This window comes from Cydia strobilella, chromosome Z, assembly GCF_947568885.1.
Source record: "Cydia strobilella chromosome Z, ilCydStro3.1, whole genome shotgun sequence".
Classification (NCBI taxonomy): domain Eukaryota; kingdom Metazoa; phylum Arthropoda; class Insecta; order Lepidoptera; family Tortricidae; genus Cydia; species Cydia strobilella.
In genome coordinates this window covers 23,954,482-23,976,665 of record NC_086068.1, presented here as the reverse complement: position 1 = coordinate 23,976,665, position 22,184 = coordinate 23,954,482, and the positions used below count along the sequence as shown (strand labels likewise).

Below are 22,184 nucleotides of genomic sequence, written 5' to 3'. Positions count from 1 at the left end.
TTATCACGCTGTCACGTCGATAACGGCAACCAACACATCTGTACAGTTTTATTTGATATCAAAAATCATTTGACAACATACTAAAATTTTGAGCAGGCAACGAAGGAAGACACTGGCGAGTACGAATGCAGTGAGGTAGACCGACGCACGCAGTACGTGCTGCGCAGTGCATATTTCACCCTCGAGGTGGTGAGACCGCCGCGCGTCACGCTGCACCCGGCCTCGCAAACCGTGTCGCCCGGCCAGTCGCCCACCGTCGAATGCATCGTTGACGGTGACGACATCCGCGATGTCTCTTGGGATCCAGTTGATAAGCCTTTCTCCAGGTACAGTACTCTAATTTGAAACTGCATTTTATGACCCTAAATTCTTGCGCATACGTGAGATACTTATAAATAGCGGTTTAGTTATGAGATACTTATATATGCAATTCTAGTCTGGGGTAAAGCTGCCGATATACAAACCATTTTTGTACTGCAAAAAAGAGCAGTGCGGAACATATTTAAATATAAGTTAGGGTCACATGTTTCATTAAGAAAACGTTTTAGAGAAATAAATATACTTATAATGGCATCACAACACATGTATATGACTGCATATTATATGCTCTAAAAATGTAGAAACCTTTCAGAAAATGCACAGTGCTACAAATAATCACATAATAGCAATAACTAGATCTCGTGTTAAGAGAGTGAAGAAATATTTTCTAGGACAGTGTATACAGTTTTACAATAAGTTACCAAGGGAGGCACTGGATTTATCATTTCTGAACTTAAAAAATATGTTAAATCTGGTCTACTGCATAAGGCATATTACACAGTCGAAGAGTATATTAATGATAAAGGTGCATGTAAATGAATGAATTATAAAATGTATTTGTATTGGTAGTAAATTTTAATAGTTGAATTTTATATTTTGTAAGCTGTTATTTATTTTTTAATTTAGTTGTAATGTATTTTTGACGATTCATAAGAGATTGTAAAATCCTACTTGATTAAATGAAATTCTATTCTATTCTATTCTAATGCAAATTTAGATAGGTGTTCGGGACCTAACAGGTAAAGGCGCTCTAGTAACGTGCTTCTAATTTTTGACCTCATTCTCGAGACTAAATTTAATGGCTTTTAAGTTTAGTATTTTCTTCCTAATTTGGCTGAATTGTTCTGTCACTACAGTAATGGGAAAACCAACGTGATAATTTATGTCACATTATCTCATGAAAGCGGGAACACCCTAATATTCCGAAAAATCTTTAGATTTTTATAACCACGATTTTTTATATGTCCGAAATATCAAAAATTTTCCGAAAACATTTTTTTTTTTCGAATTTTTTAATTCCGATAAATCATTGACCTACCGGAAATAAAGTAATTCGGTATTCAGAAATTCGGTCTTTTGTAAGGTCGGAAAAATGAAATTCGTCATATTCAAATGAAGACTCACGTTTTAGTAATTTGGTATTCAGAAATTTGGTCTTTTGTAAGGTCGGAAAAATCAAATTCGTGATATTCAAATGAAGACCCACGTTTTAGTAATTATTACGGGTGCCTGTCGTGCCGCATCATGTTAAATTCGGCATTCTAAAATTCGGCATTAAATATTTTTGCCTTACCTTTAGACGGTTTTAGACTTACCATTAAATTTGGATGTTATTTCTAACATATTTTAATTTAAGGTTTTAATTACTGTTAAAGTTGCTGCTTTTTATTTATTGAATGCATAACTACATAAACTAAATTGTAGTGATAAATATATCCTCTAGCGGCCCAAAGACCTATAAAAAGGTCTCCTGTTCCGTTCTAATTGGAATCTTTGTTTTGACAAATCAAAATTGCATTTGTCTTGGAAAATGTTGACGTCTGGGCGGCTAGAGGATAATTAAGTAATTATAAGTAAAAAAATAATGTAATTTATACAGGCGTGTTGAGAAGAGAGGCTCGACGCTTATATTCCGGCGCATCGAGGTAGAGGACGAAGGGTTCTACAAGTGCACTGCTAAAAACGTGGTCGCTGAAGCTTCCGGTGTTGCTCAAGTTATCGTCAGCGGTACGTAAACACTTCATAATACCTACTCGTCCGAGCTTTAGGTACGTGTACATATAGTAGTGCATACAAATACGTTATTTGAGATTACCTATTTGTAGGGAATGCAATCTCGACGAGATTGGCAATTCGAGATCTCGCGAGAAAAATTTGAATCGAGATAGGATTATTCGAGATCGAGTAATTTTGATCATAAATGCCTAATAATTCAGTATACACTACCTATTCAGAGTACTTGCTGTAGTATTTGCAAAATAAAACAGCAACTTACAAAAAAATTAGGGCAATCGATCCTAAATCATATAAATAATTGGGACTTAGCGCCGTCCAATTCTTCCTCACAGAACGCGATACATCGCTTTTATCGTCAGTTAAAGCTGGTCCTATTTAGTATCAGTGCCTGAATAACATAAATCTAAGTTCAAAAATATTACTCAAAACAAAGTAATTCACATATTATTAATCGTGATCTCGACCAAGATTGCAAACAACGAGATTTTCTACCAACGAGATTGAATCTCGCAAATTCACTCGAGATCTCGCGAGATCGAGATTGCGTTCCCTACCTATTTGGGCATAGGTAGACACCTTAATGTATAATATTAAAGACAATATCTTCACGCATAGTTAAAGCTTTTAACACAAGCGTTGACACAGAAGCGCACTTGAATATTGCACACACTTATACCCTAGGCAAAATCTGGGAGTTCCTCACCCACCTGTAATATTTAAAATGTTACCTAAGTTAACAGTTAACAAACGTTTATATTCTGCTAATAAATTATTGCAAACATTATTTATAACAGACGATTCCTTAATAAATTTACCATACCTATACTGAGTAGACTCGATCATCAGCCAGTAGGTAGCCAACCTTAGACCTAAAGTAATATAAATTTATGAATGCTTCAGAACTTACGAGGGGGTCAACTGTACTGTACCTAACAGCATTTACAAAAGATAAATTTCTCATTAATTATTTGTACCTATTTGATTAATAATAGAGTAAAGTGGTTTAGCAAAATAGTGTTTATCATTCATTTTCATTCCTACAAAAGAGAAACACACAAAATAAGTTAAGCTGAACAATATTTTAAGATTTAATTCATCTTGGTAATCGAATCCCTTAAAAATAGTTTCATTACAGAGCATTAAAGTTTAGATACTATGATGTACCTATGCATCATTGGTTAAAATTTCTGTATTAATTCACCGTCGGCACTAACTCCATTAGATCATCAAATGGTTACCACCATTTTCATGACCTTCTCATACCGATAATTCATTTTGTATGACGCTCATTTCACCATTATGCTCGTACGCCAAACACATGATTGCATGGCACCATGACGTTCATAGAGTCGGAGGGCGTGGCATCGGTGTCGCACGATAACGAACAGGTGGCGCGCGTGGGCCAGCGAGTGGGGTTTCGCTGCGACGCGTCCGTGCAGGCGCAGCGCCCGCGCGTCTCCTGGACCAAGGACGGCCGCCCGCTGCCGCGCTCCACGCGCGTGCTCAACGACGGCTCCATCTATATTAATCCGGCTAAGATATCCGACACCGGCCGCTACGACTGCACTATTAAGGATGAATACGGAAGAAATATTATTAGAAATTACATCAACCTCCAAATTGAGGGTCAGTTATAATACAAATGTTCTTAATTAACATATTTATGTTCTTTTAAATAACCCGTATACATATAATTATGTAGTTCAAGCTAACGTTCCTAATAATAAAATCTTAAATAAAAGTGTCCATGCTTTCAACGCCGTGGTAAATAGTTTTTAGTATAATAACCTTGGCATGTTAAGGGTGGTCGTGCACTAAAAAGTTACTCTTACTTTATGCAGTCACGTCACATACATATGTAAAGACAGGAAACTTAGTGTTATAGATATTATTAGCTACACAGGGTACCTATATCATATCCTATATGTATCGCCAGGAGAGTTGAGGTGAATGATTCCACATACAGCTACATAAAGTGCCTACTTATAATAGTTATAATCCCAAAAACAGTATGAATGAATGTGGCTTAATGTAGCTGTGGCGCGAGATATTAGGCTAAAAAAATTAATAGCTTGAAGAAACTTTTTGGCCCATCTTGCAGTTGGCAGTTAAACTTGCTATCGGTAGGAAAAAACGAATACTAATTTCAAAATCTCGCTGTAATTACATGATTTTGTTGTTGTGTGCGTGACTTCAACTCTCGTGCCCATACCTATATGAAGGCTTAACTTGTTAGTGCAAGACGTCCCGTGTAAAACTATTTGAGTATCTTCAGTAGGTATACTACAAAATTTATTTATTTATTTGCATTTATTCAGCGCCGTTAACAATCTAATATTACTTGTGGACTTATTATTCCTAATTATGTCTTATGATTTTGCTCCTCGCGCACGAAGGTATCGAAAAGTGCTCGGAAACGCAATTCCGTTGTACTGACGGATCTAGTTGCGTAGACAATGAGCTCATATGCGACGGACGAAACGATTGTGAGGATCATAGCGACGAAATATGTTTAACGAACACGCAGATGTCGAACACTCTTTCGGATTATCCGCCATATACCGGTAATACAGGTGCAGGTGTGTTCGTTCGGGTTTTTTTGTGGGTGTGTGTCCAGTTTGCAATGTGGGAATTTAAGAACTTACGACAGTTTTATATTGTAACCTTTTATGGGTAGTGACTAAAATGTAAGCTAGTGTACGTTGGTACTTGTTTATACAGGCAGAAATTGTTATCTCTAACCATACTCTGAGGGGTAGATATGTTGGTCATACTGAACAACTTTTATTATAGGGCCAACCCCGAAATCGCGAAAAAAAATATTAGTGGTTCTATAGAAAACATCGACTCTGAATCACCGAAATGTATGAGACGGCAGATTTTTTTCCCGATTTCGGGGTTGGCCCCATAGTAAAAGTTGTTCAGTATGACCTACATATTCACCCCTCAGTTTGGTCAGAGATAACAATTTCACTGTATAAAATTCGCCTTGTGTTGTATGTACAGTCGCCATCAGATATATCAGAGCGCCCGAGGTGCTCAAAATATCTGAACATGCACTCTAACGCCTTGACAATAGAGGCGTGTTCAGATATTTGTGAGCACCTCGGGCGCTCCGATATATCTGATGGCGACTGTACATGGGTACTATACACTGTCTTGCTGTGATAAATCATTTTATTTCGATGTTAAACACCAAATAGATATATAGATACATCGATCTGTCAAGGCGCGGCAGTAGGTAAACCTAGCTTCATATTTTACAGATCAATTAAGTAAGATGTAAACGTAAGATAACTTTGTATTTTAAGCTAATGATATATGTTACACTTATAACCGAAGATGTAAATGTCTGCCTTGTCTGAATCCGTAATGTGTGTGTGTAACCTATGTGTGCATTTGTGCATGTCTACTCGTATTAATTGCGTAGTTTCCAGTTTTCTTCGATTAAGTAACTACTAACTGCACAAATTATTGCTACATCACTACATGCATGTACCTATGACACCTTGAAACTTCATTCATGTAATGTAATGGCAGTTAGATTACAATGATGTGAAGTACATAGGCACATACGTATAACTTACTAGCTGTTGCCCGCGACTTCATACGCGTGGATTTGTATGTTGGTGGTTATATATTTTACATGAGCATAGAACATTATGCAGCAAAAGATATCAGTACGGACGGTTAATCATTTGTTAATAATTATACAACGCATGAAATATGTCTTTCACAAAACTTCGAAGTTTCAAGCCCCTAACTGAAAATAATTGTTCTCGATATAATCCCTCTCAACACTTAGATTTTCAAGTCCACTAATGTAAATGTTCGCTCCCGATGAAAGCTTTATCAATCAGTTTTCGTCTATTTTAATATAATGCCCTTTTACAAAGTTTTATGTAACTAGCTTAAACGAAAACTTGAATCACATATAAACTTACATCCCCTTCTTAAACCTCTTTGAATTTGGGTTGAATTATTAAGAACGTTGAAATAACTTTTTTGTAATATTATACAATGCCTTTCTTCAAGTTTCAAAGCATTTGTAATGGATTCAAATTTTCAACCCCTTTTTAACCCATTTAGGGGATGAATATTTAAAAACGCTTAAAGTACTTTTCTTGTATTCTAATAATATGCCTTTATACAAAGACTGAAGTCCTGTACTCAAAAAAAGGTTTGATCTCCATACAAAGTTTCAACCTCTTTTTTACCACCTTGGGGGATGAACTTTGAAAAATGCTGAAATGAGTTTTCTTCCCTTTTAATTAAATATTTTTCTACGAAGTTCAAAATTTCAAATTTAGGACCCCTACAAATTTTCAACCCCTTTTTAACCACTTTACGGGATGAATTTTTAAAAACGCTGAAATTACTCTTCTTGTATTCTAATAATATGCCTTTATACAAAGATTCAAGTCCCGCACGCAAAGAAATATTTGATCTCCATACAAATTTCCCGTTTTCACCACCTTGGGAGATGAATTTTCAAAAACGCTGAAGTCGGTTTTCTACTCTTTTAATGAAATACCTTTTTACAAAGTTTCTAATTCCTAGCTTAAAATAAAATTGGAACCCTATACAAAGTTTCAACCCCTTTTTAACCCCTTTAAGAGGTAATTTTTTTAAATCGCTGAAATTACTTTTCTTCTATTCTATTAATATGCCTTTATACAAAAATTCAAGTCCCACACTCAATAAAATGTTTGATCTCAATACAAACTTTCAACCCCCTTTTCACCACCCTGGGACGAATGTAAAAAAAACGCTGAAATTAGTTATTTTGATTTTTAATATAATACCTTTTTGTAAAGTTTCATTGCAAATTCCCAGCTTAGAATAAAAACTGAAACTTAAAACAAATTTCATCCCATTTTTAACCCCCTTAGGGGTTGAATTTCCAAAAACGTCGAAATCACTTTTTTTGTAATCGGCTATTATGCCTTTCTAAGAAGTTTCAAAGCATTTTTAATGGATTCAAACTTTCAACCCCTTATTAACCCTGTTATGGGATGAATTTTTAAAAACGCTGAAATTACTTTTCTCGTATTCTAATAATATGCCTTTATACAAAGATTCGAGTCCCGCACGTTTTCTTGTTTTTTAATATAATACTTTTTTGCAAAGTTTCAAGTTCCTAGCTTATAATAAAATTTGAACCACAAGACAAACTTTCATCCCCTTTTTAACCCTCTTTAGGGGTTGAATTTCCAAAAACGTCGAAATATTTTTTTTGTAAGCGGCTATTATGCCTTTCTAAGAAGTTTCAAAGCATTTGTAATGGATTCAAACTTTCAACCTCTTTTTAACCCTTTTAGGGGATGAATTTTTAAAAACGCTGAAATTACTTTTCCTGTATTCTAATAGTATGCACTTGCACATATACAAAGTTTCAGGTCCTGCACTCAATAAAATTTTTGATCTCCATACAAACTTTCAACCCCTTTTTCACCACCTTGGGGGATGAATTTTCAAAAACGCTGAAATTAGTTTTCTTATATTCTAATAATATATCTTTGTACCAAGTTTCAAATTGGTAGATTAAATAAAACTTGAACCCCGTTCAAACTTTCATCCCCTTTTTAACCCCCTTAGGGGTTGAATTTTTCAAAATCGCTTCTTATATCTTGTACACTTTATAAATGCAACCTGGTGTGCAAATTACAACTTTTTAGCTTTTGTGGTTTCGCCTCTGCGTTGATGAGTCTGTTAGGACACGTGCATTTATACCTATATATATAGAAGATATACCACGACTTTGTGCAAATTAAATTTACACATTGGAAAAGCCCATTACCTTACCTTTTATTAATTTATTATTTTGGTCCCAACCACCATTCTTAGGTTTTAGATTAATACCACTGTCTAAAATAAATAGGACTACTTCGGACCTTGTTTAACCTAAGAATAATGCTATTAAGTAGAATGATATGGGATTAAAATATTCATTTATGTACAATGAGTTTTAATAGTAATGTATTAAATTGTAATGATGCATTTGAGACCCAGAGGCGAAAAAGCTAAGTGCCAAATGTTTAATACCTTTTTCCGTTTTAATAATAATATAATTTCATATTGAACATAATATTGTCTTCGGTTACCGCGATAGTTACTCGTTTTCATAGTTTTATTTCATTCCTATTGAACGTTTGTCAGTTTTTTGATATATGCATGAGATACTAATGAAATATTTGTAATTTTTTTTTCTATTTAACTTTGTAATAAACTGCTTATTAAAGTAAGAAAATCGTTATAGGACTAGGTACTAAGTTTATTAACCGTACTCATTTGTGCAGATTATTATTGCTAACTCTTGGCTTTCACAATGTGTGTGTCTGTTGAATATTTCACGCACTGTTTCAAGCTTTTTCGCGCATGACTGTTCTGGTACCTACACGTAAGCTTACCTACATGTTACATTTTTTTGCGAAAATTTAAGTGTCTTCTTAATCCCTTACAATTTATATCACTATAAAGAATAATATTAATAATACAGTTATTAGCGTGCGCGTTATCGTATTTTGCGTAGGCGTTTATCATGGGATCATGGGATCCCTTTATTTTACCTAATTTTTTTTACCAAATTTAGTTTCCCAACCAAACTATAACCAAACTTTACCAACTGCACGTTTGTCAACTCAATCTTTCCCATATAAACATTTGACAAACTTACAATCCGACAAAATTAAATGATCTACTTACTTACTTACTTAGCAACTTTTATAAGATCAACTGTTTTTTTCCCAAATGTTTTACTTGGACTATAAATATTCGCTCAAATTTATTTTTGTTAAATACATGAGTGGACAAAATTATTTTGTCTAAAAATATCTTTACTCAAAAAATGTCTGTTCAAATAAATGTATTGCAAAACCACTACATGACAGTCTATCCAAAACATTGTGTTATTAAAAATGTGTTACGGCCAGGTTAGGTAAAGTGAATGCAAATCAAACAGTCCGCATTAAAAAAACACTACAGTATTACACTTCTATAATAGGTATCAAAGAATTGATTCATCCCGCGCCGCTTCACGTCCGCGTTTTGTTCGCCTACGTAGAACCAATTCAATACCAATTAAAAAGTAGTCAATTTTTAAAGGCGTTAGGAACAGTAAATTTAAGTAACAGAGGCAAGATAGGTACGACGACGAGCAAAGCGAGGAGGAGTGTGTTAGGTTGACCGCGATCAAACAGAGCGTTAGAACGCGAGCATCTGAGCGCCAGAAGAGACGTTATTGTACCTACTATTGTCAGTTACAACCTCACCTATCTTCATAATTATTGATCCTAGAGAAAAATGTTACATAACAAGATATACTTCATTAGACATTTCTTACACGATAAAATATTAAAAATTTGGTGTTGTGTGGCAAAAAAAAAGACACTGAAATTTGGCAAACAAAAAAAGTCCCAAGAGCGGCCTCCCCTTTGCTATACCCCTTAATATCTAAACAATATATCTATCTACATAAAAATTATATTTCGCAAGTAGCAAACTAAAAATGAAATATATTATTTGCTAATCAGTCAAGTGGACGAAAACTAGAGCATGAACGGAAAATAGGGCAATGACCCTAAGTAATTGACAAAATAATACAACAGTTTGTCACGTTTTGTTTGGTTTTTGTGTTCTTTGGTAAGTACTCATTTCGAGTAATTATAATTTGTTCAAATAAAAATTGGCAAAAAAATGTTTAACTGTTACATTTGTCATGTTTTGTTATGGTTTTTGTATTCTTTGGAAACTAATCATTTGGAGTAATTAAAATTTGGTAAAATAAATGTTGGCAAAACTAAGGAAATGTAATAATATTTCTTTGGATTACGTTGTCTTGGGAAATATTTATTTGCGACTTGTTAAGTTGGGAAATGATTAGTTGGGTTTTAAATTTTTGGGAAAGATAGTTTGGGATATGAAAATTTGGCAAAAAAAATTCGGTAATTCATCAGTAACCCGTTTATCATATTTCAATTTTCATGGTAGGTAATAAAAAGGTAAGTACTTAGGTGACAGTACACACAGGCATCAATTTAATAGAGGCTGACTGCAATTATGACAAGGTTTCCTGTGATATTATTGTTTCTAACTGCATTATTTTAATTTTCGTAAAAAATCTAAGCGAATCACAACAATATTTGGTAATTAACAAAAGTATATTGTCTAATTTTTTTTAACTAATAAAGTAAATATTAGTAACATATGGATATATTTTAGGGCCCGCTGTAGAAGAGCAGGCGTTAGTTACGATCAGCCAGCCTAACCGGCGGTTCCGCGTCGGCGACAACGTAGAAGTGTTGTGCAGAACAGCCGGCCCGGACGTAGTCACCACGTGGGAGCGACTTGGCACGCGCCAGCACGTCGACCAACGGGTAAACAAACCACTTTATTAAACCTGCTTGAGGGAATCGGATTTCCATTTTGTTTATTTTGAACCTGCGCTCGGATCCTACCGAGTGCGCCAGTTTTGTGTGAATGATACGATAAAATGCTTAAATATAAACTTATTTAAAATGTACAACTACGAGTACTAAATAAGTGTACTCTGCAGGTATATTGTGTAACAATACTAGAATATACCATACCATTACTATCCTAGGCCATTTTATTATTTTTCTTTTCTCATACTCTGAACGAGGGTCATTGTTGTTCTAAAAGGTGTGCAGAAAATGATACGTGTTTGCACTAGAGCATTTTACGTTACAAGTACGATTTTTTTTAATTTTTTTACAATAAGTAATTTAAATTTGGGTTTAAATGAATTTGTTATAAAATTTCCATTCTGATATTTAACTCCCCATTCCATAAATAACAATATTTTTGCCTAAATTGTTATTTGAAAGTACCCTCAAGAAATACTATAAAAATGTATACTTAGTCATGTTTAAAAAAAAGCACATGCATTTTACTTTCCTCGTATTCGAAATGAAAAGTAGAGTGTTTAACTCGAATGAAAGGCGTCATTTCATCCCTTGGTTAACAATCTACTATGTATATACACTTTTTATATTAGAAGTAAGTTAGGAATGACAGTAAATATAGGTACCTACTTTTTTTACGAGGTCAATTGAGATTATGTTTTGGTAATAAATTTAAAACATAGTTTTTTTGTTTAATAGCGCTTTAGCGAAGGCTCGTCGTTGATTCTGAACAGTGTTGCGGAGTCAGACGCTGGCACGTATCGATGCTCCGGAATCGACCAGTACCAACGAACGTCTTCTGATGACTTCAATTTAGAAATACAACCAGGTACTTCATTTATTACTATGTACTTATATCGTAGAACCTTCTTAGACTACATTTGTGTTTGGTATCCACTCGGTAGTTTTGTTGGCCCACAATTCGTTCGGTATTAGGCTAGATTTGTCCGGCTCAATCGATCTTACGAAAATTATTTTAGTTTAGTATGTATTTATTTATTAAAACTTTATTGCACAAATTTACACAAAAAGAGTACAAATGGCGGACTTAACGCCTTGAGGCATTCTCTACCAGTCAACTATTGGGCCAAACAGAGACAGTCAGTTTGGTGCAGGATTGTAAAGAGTGAATATGAAAAAGATACAAGTCAGACTACTATGATACTATATTTACACAAATATCCATAAAGAAAATAATAATATACCTACATATATACAAATTTAATATATATAAATAAACATACATATATTTAATAATTATGTACCTAGTGTGAGACATCACGTAGACATTTAGTCGCGAATGTTCTCAAATAAATGCTTACGCAACTTGCTTTTGAATGTAAGCTTGCTCTGAGCTTGTCTGATAGGCAGAGGAAGAGCATTCCACAGCCGAACTGCTTGGCAGGTGAATGAGTTGGACAAGAATCCAGTCCGACGAGGGAGGACAGCCAGCTTCAGAGTACGAGAAGCACGAAATACACAACTAGGACGGGCTGTTATAAACTCAAATTTAGATCTTATGTTTTTCATATATTCATGCTATTGATAAAAATATACTTAAAATCAACAGACTTATTAAATTTACCTACGGGTAAAATCGTCTTAGTTTAATTTATTAAAGTTTTTCAATACTGCTTACTCAAACATACTTAGGGCCACTTGCACTATCCCACTAACTCGGGGTTAACCGGTTAAACCTCGAGTTACCATAGTTACCAGTACAATTTGACGCTGGGTTAACGGTTTTACCGGTTAACCCAAGTACTGTGTTGTTACTAAACGCAAGTACTGTCTCGGACGATCGATATTCGAAATGTCACCGATATGTCAAACTCTGCGTAGGGGGCGCCACTACCACAGTCTGAGAGTCTATCGCGAAACAAGAAAATTGAAATTTCGTTATCTAATATCTCTGTTACCTACTCTTGCATATTCGAGCGATAATGAAGCAGATAGAGAAATTTCAGATTCGCGTTTCCCGGTAGGTCCCCTGTAAACAAACCTCCTTGATGCATCAATGTCATATTTTTGTAAAGCCTGACTAGGAATATATGATCATTGTCAAGAGGGCGCTATTATTCTCATTTATATGGCAACAGTTCAGTTTAGTCTGAACAATGTGGATTGGCAACTCGTTTGACTTACATCTACTTTTATTCACCGTAATCAAAATCAGAACCCATTTATTTGGTGTCTACACTTTTTTTATAGTTGGTACTTCTTTTTTGCCGTATAAAATTCATGTATTTTCTTAAATCGTCTAATTTCATCTTTTTGTTTATTTTTGGTTTGCATAAAACCTCAGGAGGTACAACCTTCTCTCGTAATCCGCGTAATCGATGCCTCCGATTTACCTAGAAATTTATATAAATTTACGCATATGTATTTAGCTTAGTCGTAACATACCAGAGGGTGTGACTACTATTAGCCACACCATCAGCTCAGCTCAGCTCTATAGTTGAAAAAATATTTCATCTATCATGTTACTCCATTCTGAGAAGAGGCCTACATCCAAGATTGGATCACCAAGAGGCGACAATGATTATGATGATGGTCATGTTACTAGGTATATATTCCGTAACCTTACATAGGTTCTGCTACATTGTCAATTAAACAGATTGATCGTCTCCAAAGCTCATAGTAAAATTTTTTCAAACAAACTCATTTTTGTTACTGTGTTTCCTCGCTTGTATAACATAACACTACAATTAGTGTTGTTAAAAGACTAGTCTTTAAGACTTTTGAACCTTAACGACTCGCGAACCTTTAAGGCTCAAGCTTTGAAAGCTAGAGCGTTAAAGGTTTGCTCACAACGCGGTTTAGAACCTTAACGACTCAAACTTTTTATGACTTGTCAAAATGAAGTCTTTAAGACTCGGGCCTCATAGGGAACTCTAGCTTTTTAACTTAAGCTCAAGCCCCCGAACCTTAAAAGCTTGTGTCAAGCTTAGAGCTCATACGTTGAGCTCTCTTTGCAGAAATTATTTTTGTGTAGAGAATTTACGAATATTATAATATACCTATCTATATCGGAAGAGTAACTTAACATCAGTTAACGCATTTACTGCCTGCAACGTATACAGGGTGGACCATTTAGAACCGTGATTCCGTTGCGTATGTACATCCATATACATTTTCTATGAAACTATATTTTAAAATTTTCCCGTTCCGTTCCGTCCTATATGAGTGAGTCATAAGAAATAAAAATAAAAGTTTTTTTTTTTTTTTATTAATTAATTAAGACTGGGTGATTACTTGAACCGCTTGAACGTTTTAACTTTTAACCGCCTCTGCTATTGACTAATTCATGAACGCAAACTAAACAACTAAGAGACAAAAAAACAAAACGGTTTCTGCAGAACTGTAAAAATGCCGCGGCATACATTTATAACCAAAAATACCACCACACTCTTTGTGGAGTTCGTCAATATTGCGGACAGAGGAATAAGAAGGTAAAACGCTCAAATAATAGCAATATAAAGTGTTCACATAGCTTAAGCCACAAGTGTTCACAAGCCATTTATTATTCAAATAATAAAGTGTTTACATTTCACAACACATACCTATTCATACCAAGTTTCATCTTTCTAGTACTAGTCACTGAGCAAACCCGCGGACTGACAGACAGACGAACGGACAGACATGGCAAAACTATAAGGGTTCCTAGTTGACTATACGGAAATCTAAAAACGCGATAAGTCATAATTATTTTTTTCTGTTTTTCCCTATTTCACAAAAACGTATTAAATTTCCCCCCACCCTATAGCATAGGTTGATCTTATTTGTTAAAAGCTTTTACTTTTTGCTCCAAACCTTTACTGCTAAAAACCTTACAGACTTAAACCTTCAAAGCTTAGGAGGCTTTAAAGCTTGAGGCCAAAAGACTCGAGGTTTCTTTGCTCGTAAGCAGCAACACGAACTCTTTGTTCGAGTCGTTAAGGTTCCGAGGCTTTAAGGTTCGAGGCTTCAAGGCTCAGCAGTCGCGACTCAAGTCTTGTAGATTACGCCTCAAAGCTTAAATCCACAACACTAGTCAGCTCTGATGTTTATGTGGTAACATTTCGTAGCGAAATAGTTTAATTTCCCGAACTGTTCTTTTCCAGCAGTTTATTATTTATATTATTAACAATGTTCCGCTCCTGACTATGTATAGTTTTGGGCATTTTTGTCATTTATTATTTAATATTTAACACTTAAGCATTATTCAAGTAAACCGCCACAATGACACTGACAACAGTGACAACCTATCATTATAATTATAGCCACTGTAAGAAATTAGTTCCAATGAAATTCCTCAACATGGCGCATGATCATATATTTCTGGTCAGGCTTTATTAAGACTAATAAGCTACTAATACAATATGGAAATTTATATTCCGAAATAAATGATTATTTAATTTAATTTAATTTATTTATTATCTCTGAAAACTTGTCAAAAATCTGTTAAAGGCATGCAGTATGTATAAGTTACTCTACAGTTTACTAAAGGGGCTAGTGCTGCAGTCTGGTGGCAAAACATTGCAGTAACACTCCCTATTGTTTGGTAGATTTTAATATAATGTTGTGTTACAACAACGCTATTAATAACTTTTTACAAAAATAAACTAATTCACAAAAAAATAACTATGCCATCAGTTCCTTTAAATGTAGGGTAAGCTGGTTGACAGTGGGTTGGTGGGGTACAGTAATTATCGTAAATTCTGAGAAAACGCAAAATATTTCTGATACTTCTTCCGCATAAGTGAGGTCGAAAAAAAAGATGACGTCATAAGTGTCATAACTCCTCTCTTTTTTTGTTTGGTGCTTTGGATTATTTATTTATTTATCGTATGGCGTTTACACACTGGTTATAAAAATATATTATTACAGTAAGTATTTAAAATGTACAATTATGCAGATATGAACTCGCATTCTTCGTTAGGTTTTTGAAATCTTCGGCGGGTCCATTGTATTTGGTGATGGGGCATTCGAACACCATGTGGTGTATAGTCTGTTCTGGATATCCACACTTGCACGCCGCCGACTCGCTCCATCCCCACTTGTGCCACAGGTATAAACAGTTACCGAACCCAATCCTCAGGCGGTTCAGTTTGCACCATATTTGTCGGCTTTCATTAAACTTAACCACGCTAGGCTATCTTTCCATGTCGGGCTATGTATGTGAAAGGTTTTAGCTGGTGGGTTTCGGGACTTAAGTCGGGTGTTTTTGAGGTTACTTAGGTCTTCATGGATCGGCAGCAGAGTATTACAGGACATTTTAGTGAATTCCCGTGCTAGACATTTTTGACGGCGGATGTCAGGTGGTGCAATGTTGCTGAGGGCCGGTAACCAGCAGGTAGGTGTTGGTATGATGCAGCCCGTAATAATCCTCATTGTGTGATTTAGCTCAACGTCTACTCTGGCCACGTGTGCGCTATTCATCCATACGGGTGCACAGTATTCCGCCGTCGAGTAAACGAGGGCCATGGCAGTAGTCTTTAAGCAGGCAGCGCTCGCACCCCATGTTGTTCCCGTAAGCTTCTGGACTATGTTGTTCCTAGTCTTCAGTTTTCCAGACAGTTTATCAAGGTGGTTCTTAAACGTCAAACTCCTGTCGAGGGTTATGCCGAGATATTTTGGACAAAAATTATGACATAAGATTGTGCCTCAAATCTGTGATTGTGGATCAAATTGATTTATATTGATTGTGCCAATTTTCATAGCTTTAACAGGCACTAAATAAAGTGAACACAACGATCAGTTTATGTGAATTTGCTGCATGGGCAAATATTTACGATTATTAAAGTTTAATGTATTTACACGAAATATACAGGGCGATTAATCCAAATGGGTTAGTATGGAGAAGTCAGAAACTATGAGAGATAGTGAAATCTGTTCTTAGGAACCATGGTGTCGATTTTAGATTTAATAATAATGACATTCAAACTTTTTTTTTAACTCGTACATAGCCGGGAATCGAACCTGGTCAATATTCTTTATGTAATCGCGTGTAGTATTTAAATTGTTTGTATAATTGATCCTGAAAGTATAAGGACCAAATCGAAAGCTATGGTTCCTAAGAACAGCCAAATCGAAAATAGAAGCCATGGTTCCTAAGAACATGTCACTGTCTCTCATAGTTTCTGACTACTCCCTACTGACCCATTTGAATTGATCAGCCCGTATAACTATATGTTTTTTTCTTTTTAGCTTATTTAATAAGGTGTTTCTACATGACATTGATTTATATTTAGACTCACTGTTCAATTTTTTAATTTAAATTTATTTTGTAATTGAGACCTGGGACGACAGTGGATCGACTGGCTCAGGTTGATAGTGGGTCAAAGCTCGCTAAAGGAACCCTGACAATGCTAATGTTTTTAGCGATAAAAAGTTAAGTTTGCCTTAAAACTGCCTGTAGAAATTTCCTAAGTAGGAATACATTGTAATAGTGGTTTAAGACTTATCTAATTAGGATATTTCCTCATCTGGAATTACAAAGTATATAAAATCAATATTTTTTTTACCTATGTATTTAGTCTAGTCATTAATCAAATATTTATTTTCAAGAAGATCGCAATTCGTTTGAGCATAATAACCAACGAGTTCAATAATTTACCAGACGATTTCCATCTTTGATTTACTGCAGACCACCGGGTGATTTAGTGTACCCACCCCCTGTTGCACAGTGTCGATTCCCATTTTTCATTAAAACCGTTACTGGCACTAAATGGTTAGAAATTTAAGTTTTGAAGTATAACATAATAAAACTTGAATAAATTATGTCTACAATAGTTCACAAATCAAATATGTATCACATGAGAAAATGGAGTATTCCAGTGTCAACCATTTTACCCTATTTAGCCATACCCTAAAGTTAACGGAGTTAAAAAAAACACCGTGTATTTTACATTACTTAAAATGTGTTGTTGTTTCCAGTGCCAGTTGGTCCACAGTACCCGTCCATCCGGGACACTACGTTTACTGCTCGCGTTGGGCAACCGACTTACCTTCCTTGCCCTAATCTCGAGCCGGGCGCGACAGTTGAATGGAGACGTGAATATGCTCCTCTCGCTCCGGGTGCCAGGGCCAATGAGGTAGGCCACGTGATAAAGCAAACGACACTTTTTGACACCGTATCCAGAGATGCAGCAACTGATATTATCACGCTATTTGTAGACCGTGCGACCATGTAATAATTTATAATTTGTGTCAGACATTTCCATAACCTAGCACAGTACCTTAGTTTTAGTATTTTCCTGAAAAAAAAAAACATTATGAAAAAACTGAAGATGGGAAATAAATAAAAATAAAAAATCTTAACACGCACTCCAGCGCCTTGACAATAGAGGCGTGTTCAGATATTTGTGAGCACCTTGGCCGCTCTGTACATCTGATGGCTACGGTAGTACGGTACCTGTGTGATCCCCAACCTGCACTGTTTAATTAGCGCAACTTCCCACGTCAATAGCTATGAGATGTATACGGACATAGACACAGATGATAATTAATTAATTACTTGTTTCTCCAATATAATATCATTAAGAAAGAAGAGCAGATTTGCATTAAGCAGTTACTTTTAGATTTCTTTTGTTTGGCAACTGTTGTGGTTAAATTTAAATATTACATTGCTGCAGGCCAACTTGTACATAAATCCAGTTAGCGAAGCGGACGCGGGCACGTACATCTGCCGCGTGAACAACGGGCGCACCGTCACGGAGGGGCGCGTGGTGCTGAAGGTGACAGGCGTAGTGCCGCAGTTCAACCGCTTCAGCTATCTGGCCCTTCCCAACTTACCTGATGCCTACACGCAGTTTGACATCGAGATCTCTTTCAAACCTACTGGTAAAATACATCCGACTTATTTGTTCGCTCAGAATATTTTTAGATAAGAAGTGAGGAATATAAGGCTCACCTTAATTTAAATTGAAATATTTTTAAACTAATCAGGAGTTTACGTAAAACTTACTCAATATACGAGGAAGTACGTCTTCAAGGGCCTCTAAATACGCATTGACCTCCCATATAACCTCCTCATTGGACTTAAATATTCGCCCTGAGAGAGAAATGTTTTGAGTTTCGGGAAGAGGTGATAGCCCGACGGAGCCAAATCTAGTGAAGAAGCTGTGGAAATGTGGAAGAAGTTCAAATCGTAACTCCGGCTATTTTTGTGCAGCGACGCGACTTGAATGCACCGGAGCGTTGTCATGGTGAAATATCACTTTCTTTTTTGCCAAACCTTCCCGTCCCAAAACAAAGACGCCATCACCTTTCCAGTACTTCCAGCATACGGAATGCATCTGGCTTTCTTTGGAGCTGGCTCACCATGACCAACCCATTGTTTTGACTGTTGTTTCGTCTCGGGGATGTAGTTATGGATCCAGGTATCCTCCATTGTGACAAAACGGCGAATAAAATCTGCTGGATTTTTTTTAAATACCTGCATATTTTCATCAGATAAACGCATGCGAATACGCATTTATTCTGGTCAGTAATCGCGGCACCCACCTTGCACAAAGCTTTTTCATGTCCAACTCGTTGTGTAAAATAAAATGCACCCGCTCAGAAGAGATGTTTGTGGCTTCAGCTAATTCGCGTATTTTCAATATTAAAACTAAAACATGGATTTTATCGATGACTTCGGGTAAAACTCGTTTTCGGGGCTCCAGGGCGAGGTGCATCTTCAATGCTTGTCCTGCCTCGCTTAAGGGGATCCCATGCCCCAATGACCTTCGGTTTGAATCCCATAGTTTTCTAATGTTTTTTGTAGCTTATCATATTAACAGCAACGGATTTTAGCAATATAGTCCCATATTTACTTCAAAGTTTTCTAAATATTTGGCATCAAAGTTGAACAATTTTAGGCCAAAAAACTGGTTTTCTGGCCATAACTTTTGTGTTAATTAGTTTAAAATTAAAACCTTAGACAAATTTTTAGTGACGTCTAAGATGAACCCAAATATGTAGATTTCGTATAAGTAAGATCTTTCACAGCAATCGAGATACGAAAAAAGTGTTTTTTTAGACAATGTTTAAAACAATCATAAATAAATAAGTGTTCATTTTTTTCACAATCCGGTAGACAAAAATGGAGATAAAAGATTGAAGAACCGATAGCCGCTTGTCTTATAATTCTATATGTAGTGCAAAAGTAGGAGATACGATTCAAAACTTGTCAAAAATCGATGAAAATCTCAGGTAGCCCCTTAACTCATTTACCCAAAGTCGAACCGTTTCCTAGGAGGGACACGAACTACCCAACGTAGCTAAAATCCTTTCATGGATTTGTTTCGGAGTTTTGCCTTCCAAAAACAAGGACTGAATAACTCCACGAATTCAAATTTTCTGCAATTTGCCGCTGAATTCAAACCACAGATTAAATATTTTTGGTTACTAAACTAAATCAATACATACAGATTTGACGCCAATGCCATCTATACGTAGGCGAAACAAGTTACTTCTCAAACCCCCCTCGTATACCAAATTTTTATAAAAAATTTATGGCACTGAAAAATACAAGTTTTATAAAAATACCGTTTTGGGCCTTATTGAACATTATTAGGGTATTACGGCCCATTAAAAAATCAACATGTTGACAGTAATAATAACAAATTTTGATCGAACAAGTTTGGGTACAAATCAAATTCTTTTATTAAATATTTTTGATTCGTGTTTTTTAAGTAGTCACACTACTACATATAAATTTAAAACTGTAATAGATGTCATATAATATAAAAAAGGGACGAAGCCCTCCAGTGGTGAAGGCCAGATTCGAACCGGCGTCTTTAGCTATCGCGGCTAACGCCATGAACCCCTAGGCCACCTCGCCACGGCGGTACCCGTCCCAATTTCTCGACTAAATGCCACCTTAGTAAGACTAGGCGTCTTTGACCAGCTCTAAGGGCAAACAGTGCGCGCTTGCACCTCCTAAACGAATTCCTTACGGAATTACGTTATAGCGAGAGAGCCTGGTGCTGCCATCTATGAACAAGTTTCGGAACAAATAAAGGTCTAAGGTAAAAACGTGCCTCGAAAATCAAGAAAATATTATTCTCGATCAGATGGCGCCACTACCTTTGGCCTACTCTCGGATAGATGGCGTTGACGGTTTCGTTTGTTATTTAACAATTTTAACGCATATCAGTGAGAGAAGAAAGAACATGGGTCAAAATCATATAAAAATAATTAATGCAAATAAAATAAAAAAACATTTATCCATATATAAATACATTTTATCGTATTTTTATAAATCTTCATTTTTAGTTTTAAAAGTGTGTCGATAGATGGCAGTGAATTTACTGTGGTTACGAAATTTACTATAACAGTACCGCTCTATCCTATTATATCCTTTTGCTTATACAAAAAACGTTATTTGGTATCTTCGCAACAAGAGTATATTTTAAATTAGCGGAAATAATTCAGTTTGCGCCTTACTATACATAGCATAAACTTCGTTAGTTACAGCTCTTTTTACGCAAACTTTTAACGAAAAATAAATAAAAACGCTAATTAACAAGTTTGGGAAGAACTTGTTCATAGATGGCAGCACCAGTCTCTCTCGCTACAACGTAAATCCGTAAGGAGTTCGTTTAGGAGGTGCAAGCGCGCACTGCTTGCCCTTAGAGCTGGTCAAAGACGCCTAGTCTTACTAAGATGGCATATAGTCGAGAAATTCGGACGGGCACCGCCGTGGCGGGGTGGCCTAGGGGTTCATGGCGTTAGCCGCGATAGCTAAAGACGCCGGTTCGAATCCGGCCTTCACCACTGGAGGGCTTCGTCACTTTTTCTTTAATATATGACATCTATTACAGTTTTTAAAAACGCTAATTATTTTTCACTTAACGGAGTTTTTTCTGGGCTTTATTGAACTTACGACTTTATAAAAAATCAATACGTGTAATAACATTAACTCATACTTTTGTATATCAGTAAGTACTTACATATAACTTATCAAATCGGCCTTGTAGATCAAAAAAACTCATAATTATCTTAAAATATTTAGGCCCTGTTACCCGCGCTGACAGTGGCTCTTCTTACCAGCACAACAAGTTCAAGAATAATAGAGAATATTTAATATAAAAAATATACATAACCAAACACCGGATTGACGGGGGCAAAAGTGCACCAGTGCTAGTGATTAATTAAAAATCGACTAAATTTATCGACATCGTAAAAAGCAATTTTATCCATCATTATCAAAATGGCTGATGGCTAAGTTTGAATACATTTATTTGTGTGCAAACCTCTTTCATTTATACTTATCACAAGTATAAACAACCGATATCTGACATTGACGGTGTCGAGTCACTTGTGACAAGAATTGAAATTACATTGAATAATTAATTCAGTACAACAACATTATTTAGCATTCCGATTAATTACGCCTACCTTTTTGTTTTTTAAATCGGTAAAAAATGCCTCGCAAGAAAAAAGATCGAAGATTTCATCGAAAACTGACCATTCAGATATAGAAGATAGACTTACTTTTGCAAGAAATGTAAAATTCATATGTCACGAAAAAAGTTTTCCGTACAAAGGCATATAAGAAGCAAAAGGCATAACAGCGTCGCTAAAAACCAAAACGTATTTAACCTGGACTTGCTAAAATTTATTTTAGCTTGCAATATACATTTTAATTATTTCACATTCTTAAAATTACACAACGGTTGTACGTCATTTTTATCGATATCAAGTAATAAAATTAATTTAATTTGTCCTCGCACTATT

The 22,184-nt window shown here is 35.7% G+C and overlaps 1 protein-coding gene across 17 annotated transcripts in view; it reads left to right on the top strand.

Moving 5' to 3' along the window:
* Nucleotides 1–22,184, top strand: part of LOC134754140 (basement membrane-specific heparan sulfate proteoglycan core protein) — a 319,966-nt gene that overhangs the window by 279,630 nt on the left and 18,152 nt on the right. For 13 of the 17 annotated variants that reach the window (XM_063690229.1, XM_063690236.1, XM_063690227.1 and 10 more), the window contains 8 exons: nt 97–326; nt 1,919–2,046; nt 3,403–3,681; nt 4,452–4,634; nt 10,276–10,430; nt 11,178–11,307; nt 17,397–17,554; nt 18,095–18,302. In XM_063690229.1, coding sequence (XP_063546299.1) covers nt 97–326; nt 1,919–2,046; nt 3,403–3,681; nt 4,452–4,634; nt 10,276–10,430; nt 11,178–11,307; nt 17,397–17,554; nt 18,095–18,302 — 1,471 coding nt within the window. The remainder of the gene's footprint in view (nt 1–96; nt 327–1,918; nt 2,047–3,402; nt 3,682–4,451; nt 4,635–10,275; nt 10,431–11,177; nt 11,308–17,396; nt 17,555–18,094; nt 18,303–22,184) is intronic. The other 4 variants (XM_063690225.1, XM_063690223.1, XM_063690231.1 and 1 more) reach the window with 4 other exon arrangements.